Source organism: Diabrotica undecimpunctata, chromosome 3 (genome assembly GCF_040954645.1).
Source record: "Diabrotica undecimpunctata isolate CICGRU chromosome 3, icDiaUnde3, whole genome shotgun sequence".
Taxonomy (NCBI): Eukaryota; Metazoa; Arthropoda; class Insecta; order Coleoptera; family Chrysomelidae; genus Diabrotica; species Diabrotica undecimpunctata.
The window spans coordinates 160,115,138-160,130,311 of NC_092805.1; the positions used below are offsets into that span (position 1 = coordinate 160,115,138).

Below are 15,174 nucleotides of genomic sequence, written 5' to 3' on the forward strand. Positions count from 1 at the left end.
GAAGCACAGCTTTCTTATCGGCTACGCACGAAGAGATGGTTTTATAAGTTTAAATTCAATTAGATTATTTTTATTTTATTAACAAACATGGGACCGCATTTGCTTCTCCACGTAGCATGTGGTCGCGCGATCTGTCGTAAATGCATTCCATTCCGTCAGTAGCCCGCGATGAGAAAGTTATGCTTCCAAAAACTAAAAGCAAAAGAAAACATTAAACAGAATACGTGTTCATTAGATATAGAAATATGACCAATACTTTGCAAATTATATGGACGCTATTATATTATTGCCGAGTAGTAAAAAAATGTAATTATTAGAGCTCTGAACAGATAATATATAGAACAATATTTTCCAGATATGAAAAGGCAGTAAGCAAGTAGAAATTTCCGGGAAACATGCCGACATAAGATCATAAAATAGATGCAGGAATAACAAATAAATGGGATAAATATAATAATAATGGGCATTCAATATGAATACGAAGTTAAGCTCGAACGACAACTGCAAATTGCTACATGAAACCAGAAAGAATGAAGAAAAATACAAATTATGTAGGTGGGTAATATCACAGAATAAATAACAATCAGAATACCCACTCTCAGATGCCGCCTTTGAAGTTTGTCAGCACGCGATCGTCATATTTTAAACGGAAACATAGACTCGAATTGAGAAATTTGTGACAAGCTACGACGGAACAGTGCATTTAAATTTTTAGAGAATAATAATTTAGTAAATTTAAAATAATTTAATCTATTCTTCAACTAAAAGTACGAATAAAATGGTGCATATTATGTCTATGGTTGCCGTAAATAAATTAAACCGGGTTAATTTTTCTATGCACAATAAATAATATTTCACTGAACAGCACTGGTTCCGTTTAAAACATGGCTGATTCCGTCTGCGCGAATTAGATGCGCGTTCTTATTTTGACAAGCAGAGTGGGCATTCTGATTGTTTATTATTCTGTGGTAATATATTGATAATTACAGAAAATACTCAATACAGTCCAAGAACAAAAACTAAAAATAAATGATTTGTCTTAAAAAGATAAATTATCATTAAATTAATTTAAACTGAAATATTAGTTTCAATAGCTTATAAAATAGGCTATAATAGACATATTATGTGAGTCAAGAACAGAAATAATTTTAACTTTGACAATGATATTTAAAGTTTGTGTTAAAAAATGCCTAGTTCAGGGTCACCAGCATAAATAAATAGACAAGAATAAAGAGAGGAATTTGACAATTTAAACGTCAAAACTGGCCAATGGAACCGGTGCTTTTAAAAATCAATTAAAAGAGGTTAGACGTTATATTGGCATTTTGGTCTTTACTGCGTTTTTATATAATTTTTTTAAATTTATTGGATCTAAATATTAATTAATACAGTTACTGTTTATATAAGACGACATAAAAATTGGGCTCAAATAAAAATAGAAAAATTAAAATTGCCGTTGATTGAAGTTTGGTGGGGGTGGGGGAACTTATTCAAATCAGACATTTTGGTTGGGCCAATCTGTTTTTATTCCAACATTTTGGAGAGGTAGGTTTCTTACTTTATTTTTTCACTTCATTAATTTTTTCTCGTTCGAACTGCATCGAACCAAACATTTCCTTGACATTACGTTTTAAGTGTGTCAGTGGCCTAAAGCTATACCTTTTTAGGTATAAACAATGAATGAATCATAAATTAAATCTAGATCACTGTCAGATAAATACTGGTTTATTTTATTTTTAAATTTGATCAAGCCTAAACAACCATGGAAGACGAAGAATATAAGAAATTGCCCGTTGACGAGAAATGTGTACACAAGCTGTGGAAAGCCAGAGTTAATGGATATGAAGAAGTTACCAAGTTATTTAGACAGATTGATGATGAGAAATCTCCAGAATTTAGCAAATACTTAGGTTTAGTCAAGAAATTTGTTGTTGATAGTAATGCTATGGGCCAGGAGAAAGGTCTGGAAGCTACTTTAGGTGAGTATTGGCTTCTTTATTTTGTTATATAGAAATAGGCCATTTGTATGAATAGGTACTGCTAGAGATTACTAACCCTATCTTGTATTTCTAAATATTAGATTTATATGCCCTATAAATGTTTTAAGAGCATTATTAACAATTTTTTCATTTATCATAGTAGCTATTATTAAGCTATTATATCCCTAACAGTTTATTTCCAAAGAAAAGAATATAAATCATTTTTAAATATATTGTTGTATAATACCAGTGAACACATTACATGTAAAATAATATTAAGCCAATCTGGAAAACCTAGGTTTTTTTTTGAAAAATGTGTTTACTACAATTTCATTTAAAATAAGTAGGTATGAGAAAATGTTAGTGCAGAATGTTTTTGATAAAGTAATTATTGAGGTTTTCCAATGTATACATTATTTTCAGATTAAAAATCTCTAAAAATTTTGTCAGAACCAGAGAGTTTGATACATTTGGATGCATCTTTATCTTTGTGCTTCTTAGTATTTTTATGGTATTTGTATATTCTGTTTTGTTGTTTAATATGCGCTGCATGCACATTAAATTTAACAATAAATGACACTGTAAAAGTATATTCCGATATAAGTTTTTTTGCAATAGATCAAGAAATATATCTTTTTTCATCATCCTCAAAATGTTGGCATATTTTATTGCCATTTATATTAAATTTAGGTATGTTTGACAAGTTTAATAATTTGGTACTCAATATAATTATCCAGTTAGTAAAGCTATTCAAGAGAAAAATATACGTATTTCATTAGTCGCCGATAATCTATATGAATGGAGAAATGAAATTCAAATTTTAATTAGAAGTTCAACAACGAAAAAAGAAACATCAATTTGATTATTTATGACATAACCAGATGAACAGCCAAAAATGCCCAAAAATATATTTAAAGTGAATGTTTTTCCTTAAGAGATACTGCTTTATGCTCATTAAACTAATGTTTTGACTTGTTAAAAATCATCTTTTATACTCTCATATACTCTCATATTTTATACAATCTTTTTGAGATAAATAAAGATTTAAGAAAAATTATTTTTGGATGAAATTTTGGCATACCTATATAAAGGCTAAAAAATCTTAAATCATTTACCTCTTCCAAATTTTGCAACAGCGTTAGGAATTTTATTAATGGCTCCATTAAGAATAGCTAGTGGCAAACACTCATTTTCAAAATTCAAGTTAATTAAAACATATTTGAGAAAAACTATAATACAGACAAGACTTGACAGTTTAGCATTAATTTCAATACAATATATAATAAATTAGATATTAATATTTTTATTGATAAATTTGTAAAAATTAAAACAAGGAGAATAACATTTTTTTATAATATTTATTTGAGAAATTTTTCACTAAATCCTTAGCTGAAGAGATGCCAAGTATGGTAATGAGATGATACTATTATGCAGATTTGTGTGGAAATAGGGCCTTTTGATAAGGAACCTATCTGGTCTAACATTTCCTGGAAAATATGCAGTGCACTGGATTAAGAATGGCTATCAGGAAAACTAAATTAATTATAATATTGCCAACTAATCATTTAAGGAAAAATTAAAGGTGAAAGAGTACCTAGCAGAAGAAGAATATCATGGCTAAAAAGTTCAACAAACAAATATTTAATTATATTCAATATTTGTGTTTGTCAATATTATCATCTTAAATATTTCTTATTTTTTTAACCTGACATACCCATTTCAAGGTACCAAAACATATAAACACATTTTAAAACAAAATTAGTGTGTTGTGTGTATAGTGAAGTATTATTTACATTCTTTCCTGGGATAGTTATTTCTGCTAAATTTCTCATTTGTTTACAGCCTATGTGGAAAATTATGCACATGCTGGTAAAACAGTCTCAGAAGTGATGTCAGGGGTGGTTACAAAATGTATGGCAGCACCCAAAACAAAAACAAGAGAGCTTGCTCTCCAATTAACATTAATGTATGTTGAGATTGAAAAACATGAAGCTGTGGAGGAAGAACTTATTAAGGGTATGGAGTTGAAAAATCCAAAAATTGTAACAGCATGTGTAAATGCTGTGACTCTTGCTCTCAGAGAATTTGGGTCCAAAATTATCAATGTAAAACCACTCTTAAAGAAGATCAGTGTGCTTCTAGCTGATAGAGATAAGGCTGTTAGAGATGAAACAAAGATGATGATTGTAGAAATGTATAGATGGATTGGTGGAGCACTTAGGTATGTAATTATATATTTATAAAAAAGAAGTTACTAATTGTTTATGTGTTTTAGGCCTCAATTACAAGCTGCTAGTTTACAGCCTGTGCAGATTACAGAATTAGAAACAGAATTTTCAAAAATTGAAGGTCAGAAAGCTGTGCCAACCAGATATATCAGGTCCCAACAAGCTAAACAGGCTAAATTAGCAGAACAAATCGCTGAGGCAGCTGGTAAGTTTTACTTAAAATATTTATTAACGACAAATCAAACATCAACCAGTTTCTTACACACATATTTTATATTAGCTATTATTATTTATATTTTTTCTTTTCATTTGATTCAACTGTCATCTTAATATACTAGTAAGGCAAGCAAATGATAACTGCACATATCAACCAAGATCAAGTCTAACTACAAAAGGAGTGTGGGAGAAAATAAAGGAAAGCAGAAGATAAAGTTAGAAGCTATGTTAAAAACAATACTTAAATAATTATATTCTCTTCTTCTCGTGCCACTCCTAGCGGAGATTGGAAATCATCATGGCCACTGCGACTTTGTTAGCAGCGCGCCTAAAAAGTTCAATCGAACTACACCCGAACCATTCACGTAGATTACGAAGCCACGATATTTTTCTTCTTCCCACACTTCTTTTGCCCTTAATTTTGCCCTGCATGATATTTCTTAAAAGTTCGTACTTTTCACCTCTCACAATGTGCCCCAAGTATTATATATTATAATTATATAATAAATGATTATTTAATGATTAATAAATAAACTAAATACTGATATAGATAAAACAGATACTTTAAGATTTTCTTAAAGAAAGATAGTCTTAAGATTTTAGAACAAAAAAAAATATAGAAGAAATACTACTGAAGGTATTCTAGTATGAAATATAGTAAAGGTATTGTCTTATATAAAAAGTTATAAAGTGAGATGGTATAAAAAAAGATTAAAAGAGATTCTTCTTCTTGTAGTGCCTATCCGTTTAGTTGATGGCGACCATCATGTCAATCTGTATTTTGTTCACTGCTGCTCTGAAAAGATTTGTGGTTGTTGTGTCAACCACATACATAGATTTTTCAACCAGGAAATCCTTCACCTTCCTGGTGCTTGTTGTCTGTCTACTTTTCTTTTATCCCATCTTAATCTCTTAAAAGAGATTAAGATAGTATAAAGTTATATAATCCTATCTATCTGTAAGAAAGAAAAGTAAAAGTGTTGAATGATATCACAAAAATATTCTTTCAAGTTTATCTCATGTTTGTAATATGTAGATAGATAATTCAATGAAGGAAGTACTAACATTTTCTTTATTATAGTTTTGAAACCCAAATGGCTGTAGTAGATGTTTTTCCAACATCAGCTAAGTACATATATGTATCTTACTTAGGACTGAAAGTGCTTGAACTGCCCACATTCCTTTTAATTAATATTTTAACTGTTGTAGTTCATTTTATCTGCTTGTAGCTTCTATATATTTTTAAATATTTACAATCAATTCATCTGAACAGTGTTTGAATCACCTATCACTTAAAAATCCCCTTTTCAGGTGAAGAAGAGGAAGAGGAGGAAGATGTAGTCCAGGATATCGACCCTTATGAATTGGCCACACCTGTGGAAATCTTGTCTAAACTACCCAAAGATTTTTATGAAAAAATGGAAGCTAAAAAATGGCAGGAGAGAAAAGAAGCTCTAGAAATAGTTGAGAATTTGGTTAAAACTCCTAAGTTGGAAAATGGAGATTATGGTGATCTAGTTCGAGCTCTTAAAAAGGTAAGTGAACATTTTTTATTAAAAGTCACTTTTTATTAAATTACTTTTGTTGATATTAATGTGTTAACATTCATATTCAAGAAACTTAATAATAAAAAGGAAGACAATGATTTTTTTAATTCGTATTATGAATTTGTTTGGAAAATTTGATAAATATTACGATTTTTGTAAAGTCAGAATTTAGTAATTCATTACTTATGCCTCTCTCTAACCTTCAGTTTGTTTTTGTCGTTGACTTTCGTTAAAACACTTTAACGAAATGATTCACAAACGTTTTTTGCAATTGTTGATCAATAATATCATCTATAAAAAAATATTTTATTTTTATTCTACGAAATTGACAAGAAATATCATTTTAAAATTTCAATATCGAATATTAAATAAAGTTATTACATTAACTACATCATATTAAAGATTATTATAATATTATAATATTAAAGAATGTTATTATATTATAATAATATATCATAAACATAAACCTGTAAATTTTTAAATATTTATAAAAGAAAATATTGATATTGTGTTTTCTTAAGTTTTAAAAGCAAAACATTTATGCAAAGACTCTTATAAATGTTCAATTACAAATTAGTGCATTAACTTGTAAGTTCACATTGATCTTAAATTCCTAAATTTTTATAGTTTCACTGTGTATAATTGTGAAACATATCGATTAGTAGCTTAATTACAGTTTGTTCAACTTCCTGCAAACTATAGATCGCCTAATAGGTATCGAGGAAATTATTGCAATCATTTCCTCCGTTCAAATTATATTTGCCAGCTTTCAAAAGTCAAAGGTTTTTGTGCTATGCAGACGGCAAGACCCTTATTTGATGAATCGTAGCATTTTAGTGAGATTCTAAATATAGCTTCGGGACTAGTTTGGGATGCAATATATTATAAATTTTTACCTCAACAACTATAGTGTGATAATTCAGTAGCTATTAATAAAACTGTATAGTACAAAATATCTTATCTATCGAGAAGAATCAGATACAAGGCATTAGAAACAATTCGAAATTATAATTACATTCGAATTGTACAATAAACATATACAAAATCTATATTGGTGCCAAAAATACAAGGTAACTCTATAATCGATATTACAGTATGTATTTAGAAAGTGCAAGCCATAATTTGTTGGGCAAAAAAGGATGTAAAACGAATCATTATGTTTTAAGCACTCTTGCTTAAGTTAATGATACCATTGATTAGATTAAAATTAAAGAAGACATTAGTAATTACTTCTCTTTGTTCTAAAGTGTTAAGGTTTATTATTATCTATCTATTATTATACATTCGTAAATAAAGTTTAATAGTCAGCTTCAGCATTTTACTGTAGAGAAAAAAAAGTAATACAACGCCAGTATAGAAGCTTAGCTTCAAAAATGTCATGGTATGAGCCAATTGATATGCCAACTTCATCAGCTACTCTCTGATTGTGATTCGGCGGTCGTTCATAACCATTTCTGTCACTTTTTTTTTACGTTTTCAGCGGTTCTTAATGTGCTGTGGCGTTCATCATCTATAACATATTCACAATCATCTTGGAAACGCTTATATCACTCGTAAACACTTGTTTTTTTTTTCATAGCCTCTTTACCATAGGCCTTTGTTAACATTTCACACACATTGTTATACTTTATTTCATTTTTACGCAAAATTTAATACAAATTCTTCTATTTTTTTAAATAAATGAAAATCGCCGAGTTCATAAAAACCCTCGAACCTTAGCGGCTGCCACAGACAATGTAAACAATTAGTATAGCTGCAATTTTGTTTATACTTTATTAGCATCTATACCAACATAATAAAAAAAAATTTTGACGATTATACTCTCCAAACCCGCGAAATTTAAAAATTCCGGATATTTTTTGAACACACCTCGTATATACCTTTTTAACCTATTATGAAAATTTTAATTAAATGTAAAATATAAACATCTACACTTTGATTCATGTTTGTTAAAATAGAACAAGCAATAACCACTTATTAATTTTTATACAATTCCTATTTTCTATATATTTCCTATTTCCAATTGCGCAATTTTGAGATCATTAACGTGAACTTAAAATAACTCGCCTAAACATTTTAAACGCAATTAATTTCTCAAACAAAATACATTTGGTCCCAGTTAAGGCACCCACAAAAATTTTTCATTATTTATTTTTTGCACCTTTAAATCATTAAACATTTTATACAAGTCATTGAATATATTGTTAAAGCTGTGGTTACTTTGTTCTCAAAGAACTGTTTTTAGTAAAATTGATATTTTTAAGTATTTCAAAAATATTTTACAATTCAGCACTTACATTTTTCGATGCTAGAGCTTGTCTATGAAGTATACATTGTGTCCCAAATTAAATTTCTAGAATATTTTTGTACTAATTCTTTTAAACCTTTTTTATTCCCTGACATTGATCTCGTTTTATTAGTGCAATAAATAATATAAATTTTTCCCAAATCAACTTGTTTTGTTTGGGAAAATCATTAATAATTTTGAAGTTTAAGAAATATTTTGAATGAGTTTACAAAATAGCAGAACTTCTTCTCATTATTTTCATCATCAGCGAATCGAATATAGGTAATTAAATGGGAATCTTTCTAGGACAAACATCCGTCGCCTCGTTAACTTTTATTGCGAATTTACGTTCCCTTACTCTAAACGTTGTTTCTACAATATCTATAGCAGCCGGCAAAATCTCTTCTTCTTTATCAGCCATTTTCCATCCACTCCTTCTCTCCCAATTGCTTCCATCTTTCTCTATCTTGCGCCAATCTAATCCACTGTTTGCCTGCCACTGTTCTTATGTCATCTACCCATATTTTTTGAGGTCTTCCCATACTTCTTGTTGTCGTCCTTGGTCTCCATTCTAGAATGGAATGCGGGCAAAATAAGGTCTTTTAATCTATATGAAGCAATAACGATTTTTCTGGTAGGAATAAAACTTTCTCACTACTGCAACTACTTTCTTGTTTTTCATATGCATTTAATTTTTCATTTGACATCGAGAGGGCCTTTGGCACTCTATTACGTTCTACTGTATTGACCAAATTAGAAGAATACAATATTACGGGAAATACATTATCTTTTATCGAACGTATCTTGTTGGTCTATAAGTTTTGGTATTAATTTCTCTGCTGAAAAATCAAAAGTACTCAAATTCAGTCGAAGAACACGTAGCATATTATTACTTCAAATTACATTAAATGGTACTCCGCTCACAGTAGCTAATGAACACAAGATACTAGGTTTAATTTTTGATAGTCGACTAACATGGAAACCACAGATTACAAACGTCAAAGCTAATTACTTAAATAGATTAAATCTATTAAAATCTCTAGCAAACTATTACTGGGGAGCTGATGAAGATATCCTAATTAAGGTACACAGATCTCTCATTCCCAAAAGCCGAAACTCAGATGGAGGGATGGTGTAGATGAGGATGGTAGAAAATAGGCGCAGCAAACTGGCAACAGTTGGCAATGGATAGAACTGATGCCTTAGGAGAAATCACCTGTTTGTGAAAAGTGTAGTGAATCATTAACCGTTTAACATATTCTTACACATTGTGTCAAATACGAACAAGAACAAAAAAAAAATACTCTATAGAAGGTCGTACAAATGTTATCCTAAACCAATTAGATCTTGTTCAGAATGTGCTAGATTTCCTTCGAGAAACGAACTTGTATTACAAAATTTAGTGTATTCTTTTTTATTACTTTCTCTTTTCTCTTTCACATGTTCTCTTTATTGTAAATTATACCTAATGTAATGTAAAATATATAGTAACAAAATTGACCCAGTGTTAATAACCTTGTAGTTGAGACACAATAAACTAAATAAAATAAAATTCTTTGGAAAAACTCAACAATCAGTGCAGTCCGCATTTATATGGTTGTATTCGGGTAAAACCACTTGTTCAACGTTGATATTATTGACTATACGACACTGGAGAGCTCATCTAGCACTATTCTATACTTCATCATCATCATAAGTGGCTCGACAATCCGTTGTGGATCTTGGCCTGCTCACAAAGAAGTCGCCACTCCTGTCGATTCCTGGCAACTTCCCTCCATCTTCTAACCCCTAGAATCTGTAGGTCTTCTTCCACATCATCAATCCATCTCATTCGTGGTCGTCCTCTGCTTCTTGTGCCCTCTGGTTTTGAAAATGTTAATCTCATTCTATACTTCGTTGTTAAAATATTACGTACAGTATCATAAGACTCAGTATTAATAGATTTTATTAGAATAACAACAATAGTTGGTATTTGTAATAAACCTTCGCGCCCCCCCTCCCCCCCACTCTGGCCCGCCCAGGAGATGAGCGATACATCTCATGATGATACTTGAAACCTTTACCTCTTAGGGCAAAGGTTTCGAGATGTGGCTGACCAACTGCCAACATTTTACACTAAAGAAAATAAAATAGGATTGAAAATCAATTCCATAAGAATCAATGCAAGAAATAACTTAATATTTACTATTAACAACTCGCCGATTGAAAATATAGACAATTTTACACACTTTGTAAACGGAGAGAATACGAAAACCTCAGCAAGAATTCAACATTCTCAGCTCCGTTTGGAGATCTAGCTAGTATACCACAAAGACAAAGATCTGAATATTTCGGTCGAATGTCAAATCTGTTAAACTCAACAGATGTGAAGTACCTGGAAATCGACAAAATCCTTATAGATAAACTGCAGATATTTGTTAACAAATGTCTTCGAATAATTGTTCATATTTTTTGGTCTATCGCCATCAGAAACGAAGACCTGCTACACCTGACCGAACAGAAGGGGAAGAGAACTAAATAAAGTCTAGCACAAGCTTGGAGATCAATTATGGACGAAATGGGAGCTTAAGGAAAGTCTTGGAACGAGGTGAAGGCCTTAGCGCAACATAGGACTCGAAGGTACATTTTCGCCGCAGCTCTAAGCTTCCGCTTCGAAGTTCAAGAACCTTTAAGTCCAAATTTAATCTAACATTATCAGATAGACAAGAACGGTTGTGGAAAAAGTTTAATGAATTATATAATCTAATGAAAACTCTGGGAAGTTCGTTAAAAGATCGGATTCATTGAAATCTTGTTGCAGCGTCTGTTCCTTTTATCCAGCAACGTATTTTGTAGACATAAACTTCTCAAAAATGAAAGTTACGGTTATAAAGTTGTCTTGATGCATTTTTGTCTAGGAGTGTAAATCGCTTATTAAAATAAGTATGTAACTAGAAATTCCTATTAAAAATAGACTGTCGGGTTCGCTGAAAGTGGGTTACGTGCGAACAATGTTTAAATTCAAATTAGTTGTATTATTTATTAGAAAGTATTATAAAATAAGCTAACCGAAGGTGTTTAACCATAAATATAATTGTATGTGCAAATGAGATCTGCCTACTGAATGTTTTCCTTTAGTTTTTTTTAATTTAATCTATTTATTGTTGTGGTTAAAGTGAAAATTAATAAAAATCAATTAGATTTATAAAATAAAACGTTACAAATCAAAGTCTGTCGATAACTTTTTATAATAGGATTAACTAAATTTACCAACTGGTAAACCATCTAGGGAGGGAACTTGTTATGGATTTTTCTTGAGCACGGAAACGGATCGTGTCAATGATTTCACTAAGAGAACATGATTATAAATCATGATTTGAATGTTTTCCCAGGCAGCTGATCTAAAAGTAATTTTATCCTTTCTCCTGAAAGTTTCTCCTGAATTTGACAAACGACTAAAGGAACACAAATATAGTACAATCATCCAAACAAATTGAATTAACTTTTTGAACTATTGTAAATGTAAATAGGCAATAGGTAAAAAGATAAAGGTCGTGGTTACAGAATGGGGAAATATTATGTTATAGAGACGACGCTGCATTCATCGCCTAGACAGAAGACGAGCTCCAAAGATGAACACAGATCTTCAATACAACAATCAAGAAATACAATATCTAAATACCCACTACGATGTAAAATCGAAAATAAAGCAGGATACAAAGTTTAGATATCTGGGAATAGATATAACTAGTTACGGAAATGTAGCTAGCTATACAGCGTTCCACGTTAAGAAAATAACATTAGGCTTATGGAGATCAGTGTTGCCAAAACTCTCAGGCATGCGGTTTACTAGATTGTCGATATATTTTTCGAATTTCCATTTTCAATTAACATTTAACTGTAAAGTCAGAATAACAACTGAAGAACCACAAAGCCTTATTATCATTATGTACTCTCAGAGAACGACATAAAAGCGCTGACATACGTACACCGTATTATTTTAAGTTGCAATTAGTAATTAGATATATGCATTCCAAGAGGTCCGTTTATTTGCTTTTAATTCTTTAATAGCCGGCAAAGTGTATGATTTATCTAAGCAATATTTTCTACTGATTTCAATGATTCATGGTATATGATATTCTTACCGAAAAACAAATAAACTGTCGTTAGTATAATTAAAATAAGATAAGATAAAATAAAATTATCTTTTGTAAATACTATTTATTTAATTAAAATCATTTTCCCTACTTTTCATCTCTTGTTTCGAATGGGCACTTTTGGTCAATTACGTTAAAAAACATTAATTTAATTCATGTCTGTGAAAACGAAAATACAAATAATTATACAACCCTGAATCGTGCTTGTGTTCAGCGTGGCATCGCTGCGCTTCTATCGTCCATAAGAAATACATGGCCCTATCTCCGCAATGTTATTTTCTTAACTTGGAACGCTCTATAGCTAATGTAGTAAAAAAAGCTTAAAAGCAAGTAAAGCGGCGGGATCTCTTAATGACACAATCTGGAAGAACAAACACCTAATACAAGACACAAAAACAACAATCTATAAAGCAGCAATTAGACCTATATTAACATACACGGCGGAAACAAGACCTGACAAATCTAAAACAAGACAATTACTAGAAACAACAGAGATGAAAATACTCCGACGAATATAAGGGAAAAGTCTGTTGGAAAGGAAGAGAAGCAAAAACATAAGAATAATATGCAATATAGAAGACATAAATGGATGGGTGACAAAACGGAAACAGGAGTGGAACGAACACATTACCATAAGTAACCATATGTAAGTCACCAAATGGACGAAAAAGTATTGGCAGACAAAGAAAAAGATGGTGCGATGATTTAAACAATTTAGGAGGCCAATATTGAAGAAGAAACAGGCTTTAAAGCCTAGATTCGAGAAGAAAGAAGAAGAAGTAAATGTAAAAGCAGATATATTAACGGTTAACTTCTCCCTTTAAGTATTAAGGTATAAAAAATATTTCAAGAACCTTCAAACATTCCTGTTGTGTCAATGTTATATATTACCTCATATTAGGTTTGGACTTGACCACGTGCACTGAATAGTAAACAAATAATACTAAAATTAGGGATCATTATTCGGTTGGGTGGTTTATAAGACTCATAACTTGTTTTATGTACACATATAAATAAGTTAAAGAATACTTAATGAAGGTCGTAGAAAATCAATCGACCTATTGAACCAAATAATAATGCACAATATATATCTTGCCGAAAATTAATACCGTTACTATTGTGTGTCGATCAAAAAACCAGACGTAATTAATAACTGAATTAAAATATGCGATCACAATATATCACTAGTTAATCACAAAAATCAGAGACAACGATTTATGAACAATATATAAGCAATGTAAGATCGCTATTGGATTTTAAATACTAAGGGTGTAGACCGGTAAATTATACGGAAAGGAGGGACAATTCTACCGAAAAATACATAGAAAATCCTTTAAAATGAGAGTTTGTAAAAATTTTTTTTTTAATTTGTTGTTTAATTATTGCAAAAATAGCTAAAAAAATCGATTTTTTTTGTGAAATAACTTTTCTAAAAATGCACAATCATTCAATAAAAAATTAGTTTAATAAATCCCGGATCACTTATTAAGTCATTTTTTAAACTGTTTAAATGCAAAAAAAATATTCATATAATTTTACTTACGTTAACCCTCCGTTCATCGGGTGTGAACTGTGAGTCTACATTCGTTTTTTTTTATACAAAACTGTTTGTTAAATATCTAAATAGCTGCTGCATGATCGTTTGTCCTGACAGACCCCACCCGATCAAATGTGTAACAATATTTGCACAGCTTCTTAGTTGTATTTTTCTTGCAATCTTGTTTGACTTGGCCAGAAATAACGCAAATTAAAAATAGGCAGGTATATTCTTCAGTTTTTGCATTTAGCAACGATATGACTGCCGTATCATATATACCGAAGAAAGGAAAAAATGTGATTGCCGTTTCCACTGTGCACAGAGATGATCGGATTGATGAAGATACTGGTGATTAGAAAAAACCATAAATAATTACTGTTTATAATTCCACAAAGAGTGGAGTAGATGTTGTAGACAGAATGATCACATCATATAATGTTTCCAGAAATACGAAACGTTGGCCAATGGTAGTAGTTTAAAATCTCCTTAATCTCGTATTAGCAATTAATGCATTTGTAATTTACAAAGGCAACAACCCAGATGGAGAATTTTCCAAAACGCGAAGATTATTCCAAAAAAACCTAGGTATGGAATTGGTACAGGAGAGTATACGACGGAGAGCAGTTGACACGCATTTGACAAAAGCTGTGCGTGCTTCGGCCTTGAGACTCTCAGGCATTGAGGTCGACGTTGTACCAGAGTCCCAGCCAGGTAAGAGAGGAAATTGTAAATATTGCAAAAGACGCAAAACTCGCTTTTTTACAAAATTTGCAAATCCTGGCTATGTATGGACCACATAATGGCATGTTGCAAAGATTGCTTAGAAAATTTGACCACCAAAGTTTGACCACTGTAGTTTGTATCTACAATTTAATTTTTTAGTTTATATATGTTTTTGTAGTACTTTGTTTCTAATTAAAGTTTTAAATGTTTTTTTCATTATTTAGTCGCTGTTCACAAATTTGAAAAATATGCTTTGAAATTGTAAACATTTTTAAAATTTACCTAATACAACTTAAAAAATTTTTGGAATTGTTTCTGTAATAAACATTATATAGTAAATGATTTGTTTAAAACACGTTGATGCGGAATTAGCAATAAAATGTATGCTGTCGCTCGGGAGGCGGTATTTCATTTTGGTCCTCACAGACTACACTTGACCGAAAGTGTTTCAGAATGGTCATCCGATGAACGGAGGGTTAAATACCAAAATATATAAAAATCGGTTGCCTGTAAAGTCGGTT

At 30.9% G+C, this 15,174-nt stretch overlaps 1 protein-coding gene across 2 annotated transcripts in view; it reads left to right on the top strand.

The window, feature by feature from the left end:
• The first annotated feature begins 1,257 nt into the window (after window positions 1–1,257).
• msps (msps cytoskeleton-associated protein 5) overlaps window positions 1,258–15,174 on the top strand; it is a 56,065-nt gene continuing 42,148 nt past the window's right edge. Inside the window, exons 1-5 of one of the 2 annotated variants that reach the window (XM_072527341.1) lie at window positions 1,258–1,545; window positions 1,668–1,979; window positions 3,822–4,200; window positions 4,255–4,412; window positions 5,735–5,958. In XM_072527341.1, coding sequence (XP_072383442.1) covers window positions 1,763–1,979; window positions 3,822–4,200; window positions 4,255–4,412; window positions 5,735–5,958 — 978 coding nt within the window. In that variant the 5' untranslated portion in view covers window positions 1,258–1,545; window positions 1,668–1,762. The remainder of the gene's footprint in view (window positions 1,546–1,667; window positions 1,980–3,821; window positions 4,201–4,254; window positions 4,413–5,734; window positions 5,959–15,174) is intronic. The other variant, XM_072527342.1, reaches the window with a different exon arrangement.